This window comes from Emydura macquarii, unplaced genomic scaffold (genome assembly GCF_026122565.2).
Source record: "Emydura macquarii macquarii isolate MOO-44397 ecotype Brisbane River unplaced genomic scaffold, CSIRO-AGI_Emac_v2 contig_306, whole genome shotgun sequence".
Taxonomy (NCBI): Eukaryota; Metazoa; Chordata; order Testudines; family Chelidae; genus Emydura; species Emydura macquarii.
The window spans coordinates 14,896,919-14,907,356 of record NW_027130443.1 but is presented as its reverse complement, the minus strand read 5'-3'; the positions used below and the strand labels follow the sequence as shown (position 1 = coordinate 14,907,356).

Genomic DNA, 10,438 nt, shown 5'->3' with positions numbered 1-10,438 from the left:
CCATAAACAGGAGCCGGCTTTGCTTCGCAAGCGACTTGCTTGTTTTCCGTGAGAGTCGCGGGCGCTCGCTGGGCAACACCCACTTGGCCTTCCCGCGCCCGCTTCCGCTTAGTTTGGGCGCGTCCTTCCGCGCACTTTCCGGCTTCTGCCGGAACCGGAAATGCAAAATTCGCCATCTTTGTTCCGGTAACCAGCTTGGGCTCGTTGTGGTCGCGCTTTTGGGCGTCATTTCCGCTTTCTGCTGTTTCCGGCTAGGTGGCGGCGGCGGCGGCGGCTCTGAGGGGGGTGGCTGGCGATGGCGGCCACCCGCCTGGAGTTGAACATGCGGCGGCTGCTGAGCCGCTGTGAGGCGATGGCGGCCGAGCGGCGGGAGCCGGACGAGTGGCGGCTGGAGAAGGTGCCGCGGGCGGGATGGGCCGTAGGACGCCGCTGGCCCCGGGGCTCCCGGCCGGGCTGCAGCGGACGCTCCCCGCCCCGGCGGCCGAGGGCTCCGAGCCCCGCCCGAGGGGGCCGCCGCGGGCAGCCCGCCGGGCTCCTTCTCCCCCGCGGGCGCCATGGGGCGCAGCGTAGCTGTGGGGCTGGGGGCCGACGCCGCGGCAGCTCGGGGGCGCCAGGCGCGGCTCGGCTCGGCTCGGCTCTGCCCGGCTGGAGCAGCCCCTTCGCCAGGCTGGCCTGCGGGCAGGGCCTGGGCCTGGGCCTGGGCCTGGGCCTGGCCTTTTTCCCGCCGGCGAAGCGGGCCTACTTTGGTGGCGTGAGCAAGGCCGCTCGATGAGCCGGCTTTGCCTGCGGGCTTCTCCGGGAGCAGCGGCTGTGCCCGGGTGTCTCCGTCTGATTCGCAGCCCGCCCCGTGCTCGCGGTTCGGGGACCCGTCACGGGTTACCCCGAGAGCTGCGAAGGAGGGGGTGCCGGGGGTGCCATTGACAGGGACCTGGCTTGGAATCAGGTTGACTGTCGGGGAAATCTCTCCTGGTCCTGGTCTCTGCTGTTCGCTTGGAGGAGGTTCTCTCTCCTTGCCTAGTGTCAGTCTCCTGGGACTGAACTGTCCGGGCTTCTGGGCGGGCTGGTGTGTTGGGTTGTTTGACTAGGACTCAGTCTTTCTTACTGGGAGAGACTGTTTTTCAGCTTTACTGAGATAAATCTAATTTAGGTGTCCTGGGATTTGGTATTGAAGCAGCATTTAAAACCCCATCGTGTTTCTGCTGGAGATTCCTGAGATTTTTAGCATATCCAATCTGAGGAAGACTTTTTATGGTCGCAGTGTTGTAGCTGTGCTGGTCCCAGGATATTAGACAAGGTGAGCAAGGACATAACTTTTATTGGACCAACTTCTGCTGGTGAGAGAGACAAGCTTTTGAGGTTGCACAGAGCTCTTCTTCAGCTGTGGTAAATTTCCTAGCTTGTCTCTTTCACCACCAGAAATTGGTCCAATAAAAATTATTACATCAACCACTTTGTGTGTCTCAGATTTTTTTTGTTAGATCATTGATTATCTTACTTGTTTCACTGTAGTGTTTCACTTGGACCTTCATAAACATATTGAATGTTGGCCTCTCAGAATAGCTTAATTTACTCTGAACTATAGTGTTGTGAAGAAAGGAGAGGTGAACCTGCCAAGAATTAAAGGATGCTTAATCATCTTGGCTCTGGCCGCTGGATGTCACCCTTACTCCATACATATGCACCTGACACCTCTTCTTTAAGAACCCTGTTGTTATTGTCAGACTACCTGCTCTCATATGAACAGATGAAGATTCAAAATTGGGGGAATCCTGCTCTCCAAAAACAAGTCTTCTCTTGTCATCTCTGTGAGGGAAATTAGATACTTACCCAACTTTTCTAGGAAAAGTTAATATGAGTAGTAGGCAATTCTTTGCCCCAGTGTAAGCAAGAATATTCCAAGATGTGTGCAGCCTGTATTATTAACAAACACACCACTTGTTTGTTAGTCCTTTATCTTTGTCAAAAAAGAGACCTTACTGCTCTATGAAAGTAGAGGAACCCATATCAAAATAGCATCCAGCAACCTCTGGTTTATGCTATGTGTCGTGCCCATTTTATATTGTGGTATATAAGCCACAGGGCAATGTGAATTCCAGATTGAAATATATGTGTGGGACTTCATAAGGTGCAAAAGCCTTTGCCTGGAGGTATAATTTCTTGATTTACAGATAGATGAGATGCACCTGGGAATTAATCAGCACCAGTCCGTGGCTTCTGTGGTTGTTATAAATAAAGCAGACAAGGAACGTGTGTGCTATTCAGGCTAATAGAATTCCTCTTTGAGAAGGAGTTTAAAGATTTGGGAATAAACTTCAAAGCAATCTCTTTATAACCCCTTGGATTATATTCCACACTGTGGCCTTGGTCTGCATAGGCAGGAGGCTTCTGAGACCCAGCAGTGCAGGTGTTGCTTTTCTCATGCCAGCTATTTCTCTGTAGTCTCCATATGTGCGCCTAGGAACCAGAGAGCTGTTTCTTGGGAGGGACTCCCTTCCACTTGATCTTGTTTTAGCAATTGGCCTTGTGCCTCAGTTTTTGTTTTGTTTGTTTGCCAGCTTCCTTCAAGGCATGTGAATGTCTGTTCACTCACTACCGCAGGGGCACTGTGATAGGGTGTACTGGATGGAAACTGGATGGGATGATGAGTGTAACCAGGTGGGCATCATTTCACTAAGTCTAGCTTACCCAGTTCTGATGGTTTCCTATCAATAGCTTGCTTTCTCTGCCAGAAGGAGCTGGTTAGTTGCACCAAGTATGTGGCTGTTTATGGAAACAAAAAGCTCAGTGACTATGGAGAGTAAACTATGGGCTCGCAGGGCAGACCTTTACCTGTTCAGAGAGCTGCAGAACTCGACCCTGTTGCTTGGAGGCAGGACTTTCATTTAGGTCTTTTTTCAACTTGAAGTACTTCAAAACCTACTGAAAAGATGCCTTATTCCTGCTGAAGTGAAGATGTTATGACTGTTTTTCCCTTAGACTTCAATGAACTATTCATTGGAGCATCCAGTGGGTGGAATGGGGAACTGAAGTAAAAACCGTTCACTTTTGCCTACGACACCATCAAGGTGCCAGAGTCTTCCGCTGCTCAGTTGCCAAAATATCCAGTGTCCTCCCCTGACAGCTTTCACAATAGATGTGTGTGCGCTCAGTGTGAAAGCATGACAGCAACACTTTAGACACCATAAAATGTTAATAACAGAAGGGATCATGTACTGACTGTGTTATTCATTTTTCATATTTGGTTCAGTAATCCCTCTCTCTCACTTCAAATTTACATGACGTTGCTGCAGAATTCACAGATTTCAAGGCCAGAATGGATCATTGTAATCATTTATTCTCTTTGTAACTCAGAAACCAGAGGGCTTTACTGCAGCATTCCAGTTCAGTTTGTTGCAAATTCCTGAGGGGTGGGGGTTCTTGTATTACTACTTACACGCAGTCTCTATATGTGAACAATTAATAGTGTTTTCAGTGTGTGTTGGGAGTATTACAATACTGCATATGTTGGTGCAGTCAGTTTTACTGTTTTCCCCGTGTAGTCCGTGGCTCCCTGGACAGTGTATGTTTTCAGCACAGAAGTAATGGAAGAGAACCCTTTTTAAAAAAAAAATATTGTGAAATCCTAGAAGCTGGCAGGGAACCTGAATGACAGGGATAGCACCTGAAACTTGCTAAATCTGTTTTTGCATCTTAAATTTCAAGCTGATGGTTGCTGTTCTTGGAGTCTTATTTCCATTTGTGGGAAGCAAATTTTGGTTTAAGAGTCCAGTAGTATGCTTTGTCAACCTGCCATTAAATGGAGGGAGGGGAGAGATGCTGGAAGTATCCCACAGCTCTTAGTTTTACCTTTATTAATTCATAAGTGCCATGGATAAGATCAGGCTGCTAGACTCTGCATTTACTTAACCTGTCTCCCAGTGATGAGCCTCTAAGATGCAGACAAGAGAGAGACTGATATAACGTCATGCAGCTGGCTTTTAAAAACAAGCCACAGTAAAGCAGGTAAAAACAATACTGCATGATGCTACCTATGAAAACAACAACAATCCTCATTAACATTCATATTTCATATCTGCAAAGCCCTTAGCATTTGCCATACTCACTCTTGTTTTAATGCTAACTCTAGAAATGTCTGTTGTTGTTTTTTAGTATGTAGGTGCGCTCGAAGAGATGCTCCTTGCAATAAAGAAACTCTCAAGGTGAGATGCTGTCTCTGAGACTGAGGTTGGAAGGAAATGCTGTGTGTTCTTTACACAGTAACCAGTTACATGGGAAATGGCCGCAGCCCCGGAGAAGGGAAGCTGGAAGGCATTCAGGGCTGTGGTGATCGCTGAATGGTTTATGCTTAGGGGATGCCCTTTGTGGTTATAGCCCTAGAGCTCACTTATGTCTGCATGTTTTTTTGCTGTGGGGAGAGCATGTGCAAATATCAGAGAAGACCGCTCCAGGGGCTGCTGTTTCACTTACATTGCAGTAGCACTCGAAGGCCCCAGTTATGACTGAGCCCCACTGTGCTGCACAAATGGACAGAAAGACATGGTCCCAGCTCCACAGCCCTTATAGTCTAATAGACAAGCCATACAAGTGGCATAGAAGTGTCAAAATATCTTACTGGGTGATATAAACGAAAAAGCCTCCAGCATATCCCAGGTGCTCTGCCAGTCTGTAACACCATTATTGCTCCAATGTGCCTTCCCTGCACCCTGTCATCCCCATGAAAATACATGCAGCGGTCACCAGAAATGTGCAACACGAGCAGCCAGCACAGCAAGCTACAACCCTCCCCTCCCCCCCTCCACTTGCTGTCCCTAGCCATTGCATCTCAGCCCTCTCCTAGGGAGGCCACCTCTAGAGGTGATACTTGTTCTTGATCTGTCTGTCCAGTTCAATCCATCGTCCTTCAGAAATTAGCAGTGTGAGTGACTCTAGCTTTGAGTTGTTTCTGCTGGAAGATGCTGCCTTAAGCTCACAACTGTTCTATGTGCATGTGATGTACTGAAATACTTGCAATAAGAAATATCATGGTTTCTTTTGACTCTTGCAGCAAGCCTGCCCCTGAACTGGTGAATGAATACTCCCGCAAAGTGGACTTCTTAAAAGGAATGTTAGAAGCTGAAAAATTGGTAAGCACCTTCTGTCCAGCCTGAAATGACTTACTGAGCGATTGGGTTTTTTTGTCTGTCGCTACCATAGCTCAAAGCAATAAGTAGTCGTCTTTGTGCACACATGCACAGTTTTTCTCTCAAAATCATGACTAGTTGTGTTTTGGGTTCTTGTCGTCCGTTAAAGGTAAGATGTTGATATTTAGAGTTACAAACTCTTTCTCTTCCCCGCCCCGTCCCCCAAGACCCACCAAGAAGGCAAATGTTTCCTCTGTTTTATGCTATCCCCATTGCCATTGAACTGTGAGCTTTTGGGGGCAGGCTCTCTTTGTTCAGCATCATTTGCCCTTTGTACAGTGCTGCAAACATCTCCCGAGCTATGGACTGCTGTTGAGCTGTGCTGCAACTAGACTGGATTGCTCCTTTGCTGCCATGCCCTCTCGCTCACCTTCCATTCTGCAGGAAGTAGCAGCAGAAGAGCTCTCTCGTTATTCTCTAGCGTCTTTGCAGAGCACAAGATTAATTTGGCCCTTCTCTTTATAGTCGTCGTCAGTCGAAAAGGCCCTGGCAAATCAATTCCTGGCCCCCGGACGAACTCCAACTACAACCAAAGAGCGAACCCCAGCTACTAAAATGGTTCATCTGCAGACAAAGGCTCGCTACACAGGCAAGATGAGGAGTGAGCTGCTTGGTACGGTACGTTCTGCTGCTGGCCTGTTCTGTTGCTAATTTAATGGGCCTATGCTGCCTCAGCCGGCTGCTCCCCTGGCACTCACCTTCCAACCCGGAAGTGACCATGTCCGGAGGGGTTGCTGTCGGGGACCCTGCCTAGTAGCACTGCTCATCCATCTAGTTCCCGAGTTGGGGTAGGAGCAGAGGCAAGGGGAATTGTGGAGCCTCTGGTGAAATGGAATATCTTAAACCATATTCTGAATGTACCGTGTTCTGCAGCCCAATGCACAGAGGTTACAACCAGCCCTCTCCCCTGGAGAGCACAGACTCTCAGCTGGCAGCATGCTGCCTTCAGAGGGCTGAGCCACAATTCTGAGCCTGGGATCTCTTCACCTCTAGTGCTGGACTCCTTGGGGAGCAGGCCCCTGTGTTGTGGTGGTGGAGTTTCTGATCGGAAATATTGGGAACAGACAATATTCTAGGACATGGGGGGTTGCGTGATGCAAAGCTGCAGGACGCTTCATCTGTAATCTTACTGGGTTTCTCTCTCCTCTCCCCTCCGCCTCCACATCCCCAGGATCCTTTGTCTGTCAATGGTAAGTTTATATCAAACTTTTTTTTTTTCTTGAAGCGGATGGCTGGAGTCCTGCTGGGTGTGGGGAGGAGGCAGGGGAGGAACAAGGGATGATAAACTTTCCTGCCAAGCCAGAGCATTCCCTGGTGTTTTAGTAGTTTGCCAGCCTGGGACTCAATTGCTTTATCTGGTGGTTCAACAGAAAAGTTTCTGCCTGATCACTGAGAACGCAGAAGCACCCATTTTGGATCAGGAACCCCTTGTGCTAGGTTCTGTACAAATGCAGTCTCTTCCTTGAACAGTTTACAAATCTAATTTAGCACTAGAGGTACCAAGGCAGGTTTTAATGGTACCTGTGCTCTCCCCTGACATAACAAGATCACACGCCTCCATGAGCTAGTTTGATTCCATATAATATTAACCCTTCCAAATGTATGAATGAATAATCCTCACTGCCCTCTACCTGGCCATATTGGTGGGCAGGTTCCTTAAACACTGCTCAAGTAGGTGGCACTAGGCCAGCCCGGAGTTCTGGGGGCAAAGCTGAGGTGCTCTTGCTTATGAATATTAGCTCAATCCTGGTTTTGTGTGTCTGCCTCTCCACTGGACGCAAGTGTGACACTGCATGACACTGTACCCCATTGGGAGGTAGGGCTTTCTAACCCTGTTGTCTGGTGCAGACACCCAGACAGAGTTAAAACTCTGCCTCTCCTAGTACCTCTTAGTCTTTAGTTTTGTTCCTGCAGTTTTCAGTTATACCTGCTTAGTTTCCTGGCACAGCAGTTTTCCACAAGAGAGCCAGGCCTGGAGATTCATCAACTGCTAAAACATCTTTTTTTTTTTTTTCTTCAGATTCTGAGGAGCTAAATTTAAGGAAACGGAAGTAAGTCACAGTTTAATATTTTGACTCTTTGTGATGGGGAAGCAAGGGCCTTTGACTCCTGAATGTACTTCATTAATTCAGATAGAAAGGTTTTAATGCCCATTTGTAGAAACATTAAACATGAATGATGTCTTATTAGCTGTTTTAAAAACTGCTGCTCTGAAATTTTCTTGCCATTAATCAGATTTATAAGCTGTCATGTAACTCTGCCAGAATCTAATGGTGATCTGAAAACCATGGAGAGAACAGTCCACAAGAACTCTCAATGAATCCCAAACGTCTTTCTTTGTGTTCTGCAGAGGTCTTGCGTCTGCAGAGAAGCAGTCAACAACTGAGCTGGATTCTGTGTTACAGCACCATCGCAGCATGCAAGAGAAGCTGGCTGAAGAAATGTTGGGTCTGGCTCGCAGTCTCAAAAACAACACCCTGGCAGCACAGAACGTTATTAAACAAGACAACCAGGTAGCCTGGATTGCAGAGCAAGAAATTATTCAGATTCTCGGGATTGCAATCCATAACGTTAATGTGCTAAGATATGGGGTAAACTGTAATATCTGTAACTTAATTCTAAATGGGACTGTGCAGGGAGTTTGCTGGAAGGATCTGTCTGTTTTCCATAGTGCAACTGGATCTTGCTGTAGATTCTTTACTTTTGTAATAATAGCCAAAACTTTCAAATCTGGGTGCCTGAAGTAAAAGTGGGCTGGGCACCCACGAATCCTGCTGAAGTCAGTGGGAGTTGCAGATACTTCACACGTTTGCAATCAACACTTCTACTTGGGTACCTACAGATGGCTTTAGGGGAGCCTGTTTTTAAGTATGCAGATTTGAAAACTACAGTGAGTGGTATTTATAGCTGACCTGAGCATCTCTTCTCCATTATTGAAACATGGCTCCTACTGTTTAGGTTGCATTAACACAATCAAGCTTAATCATTGACAAGCACTATGATGTTTTTCTCATCTTGCAAATCAAATCTGACTTACAGCTTGCTCTTTCTTTATTCCCTAGACGTTATCTCAGTCTCTCAGGATGGCAGACCAGAACTTTGAGAAGCTGAAGGATGAATCTGAACGCCTTGAGCAGCATGCAAAGAAATCTGTCAACTGGCTGCTCTGGATAATGTTAATTGTAGTTTGTTTTATTTTTATTAGCATGATCCTCTTTATTAGAATTTTCCCTAAACTAAGATAAATTCTACGGCCTCCAGGAACAGCAGGTGGAAACCCAGGCAGCATGTGACATTCTAGTCATTGCCAGTTAGTCTCTTCAACCAGTTTGGTAAGCACTCACTGTAAGGCAGTGACCGCCTCCGATCAGATCGTGAAGGGGGGTCACCAAGGGCCTAGTCTTGCATCCCTTCCTTGTGCCCTTACTGGACTCAGTAGGACACCTGGTGTGAGGCTTACTAGGTTGGGTCCCTTGTTATCCCTTTTGCTTGGCTAATGTTATTTCTGTCTTGAGAAAGGAATTGCAATAAAAATGACACTTGCAGTGAAATATCCCTGGAAACAGGTCCTTGCCAGGTGCCTTGGTAGATATCTGCCCTCAACTTTTGATGTGACTAAGGCAGAGGTTATGGTTCCTCTGTTAGGGAGTTTACTGTCATAGAAACAGCACACAGCTGAAGGATTAAAGACAATATTTGCTCTTTAGAAACCCACTGACTTTTAATAGGGCCCTTGCTGCAATTGTCTTTGTACCCAGCCTATCGCAGGTGCGGAGGGAGCATTGTTATTGAGTGGGCCTCCTGGGGTCAAAGTTGGCACAGCCTTGCCCTCATGCCTGTTGGACACTGGTCAGTGAAATCTCCTGAAGTCTGGAATTAGGGAGAAGTCAGAGATTGGAAGCATCTAGTTTGGGAATCTTGAACAAACCTGCTCATCTCTTCTTACAATCACAAACGCTAACATTCAACCCAAGTACAGAGCATGTCACTCACCATTATTCCAGTCCTTCAGAAAGCAGCTGATGCCTGCTGCTCAGCCCTAAACATGCAGTGTTCCTTCCAGACTGTGCAAACCATGCCTGCCTAGGTATCTTGTTGCTTCATTGAAAAAGGAGAGTAGAGGAACTTGGTTTCTCTTTAATTAAGGCTTTTACTTATGGAAAAAATCCGCCAATATCTTTCGAGCAGTGCTTATTTCCGTGTTTGCCTTCCTGAACTCCTCTCATTTTTCTAGTGGAATATCTTAGAGTTTTCAGCCACATTCTGCTCTTGATGAAGTGCTGGCCTGCTGGACAGGGTGAAAAAGAAAGAGGTGTAATCGTTCCACCCAACCTGCTCCTAAAGAGAGTGTGAGATTCTGTCTCTCTCTCTCTCTCTCCCAGAGCATCAGTACTGCAAACTGTCTGCCTTCACCTCTGTTTAAACCGTTCTCCCTATTACAAATTGTTACTGTTGGCAGTCTGTATATTGCTGTCTATTTTATACAAGCTTGTATTGGTTTGTGTGTTACTTTCATAACTAGAAGCAACTGCCATCTTCTCTCTATATGGCTAGTGAATATTGCACAGTGCTATACAGCAGCTTCTTGGGTGATGTATATTTCTGCAGATCATGTAGATTTAAGAGCAAGCCCATCCATACTAGAATAGGCACCTTGTAATTTCATCCTTCTTAATTACATCACATTGTAAGAAAACGGTTACTGTTTTAACCCTCTGCCTTCACCTGGTGCCTCTCAGAGGAAAGCTGAAAAGTGCTATCTTCCTAATTCTTCATGGGCTGCCTTTGTAATGCATTTTATATCTAGGCCTCTGCTCATGCAGTGAGAACTGCATGGGAGCCCCATTAGGGCTGCGGGGGGTGATAGGGCTCAGCCCATAATGTTCTTCTTGTAGGATCAGTGCTGAAGTGGGCCAAATCTAGGTCAGCCATAAGTGGGTGAAACTGACTGCAGGGAGACTTGCACCCAGTTATGTCAAGGCTGACTTCAGTCCAGGCTGTATTTTGTTGACAAACCATTCACCCTACATCATACAGAATGAGGCTGTGGTGATGTACAGAAAGAGCCGTCAGTTACAACCTGATAGGATTGGTAAGTCTTGACTTGATGCCATAAAGGGCTACTGTATACAGAATAAAATGAGTAGTGGTATTGAAATTACACTTTGTGAGGGTGACTGTGGTAAAGTGTGTGTGCAGTCCAAAGCTCAGCCCACAATGAGAGTACTTGAAAAGCATCTATTCCATATAGGAAAAAT

At 46.8% G+C, this 10,438-nt stretch overlaps 1 protein-coding gene across 4 annotated transcripts; it reads left to right on the top strand.

Annotated features, from left to right (window-relative positions):
* The first annotated feature begins 258 nt into the window (after nucleotides 1-258).
* Nucleotides 259-8,731, top strand: USE1 (unconventional SNARE in the ER 1). Of its 4 annotated transcripts, none has more exons than XM_067561603.1 (9): nucleotides 262-397; nucleotides 3,919-4,002; nucleotides 4,150-4,199; nucleotides 5,045-5,123; nucleotides 5,646-5,798; nucleotides 6,352-6,370; nucleotides 7,201-7,231; nucleotides 7,531-7,693; nucleotides 8,243-8,731. In XM_067561603.1, exons 3-9 carry the CDS (start codon nucleotides 4,171-4,173, stop codon nucleotides 8,423-8,425), a joined length of 657 nt encoding a protein of 218 aa, XP_067417704.1. In that variant the 5' UTR covers nucleotides 262-397; nucleotides 3,919-4,002; nucleotides 4,150-4,170; the 3' UTR covers nucleotides 8,426-8,731. The 4 variants fall into 4 exon arrangements, with proteins under 4 accessions (XP_067417688.1, XP_067417704.1, XP_067417696.1 ...); XM_067561595.1 differs by lacking the exon at nucleotides 3,919-4,002 and adding an exon at nucleotides 2,556-2,655 and having other exon boundaries at nucleotides 263-397; XM_067561608.1 differs by lacking the exon at nucleotides 3,919-4,002 and adding an exon at nucleotides 1,148-1,294 and having other exon boundaries at nucleotides 299-397.
* Nucleotides 8,732-10,438: the final 1,707 nt, after the last annotated feature.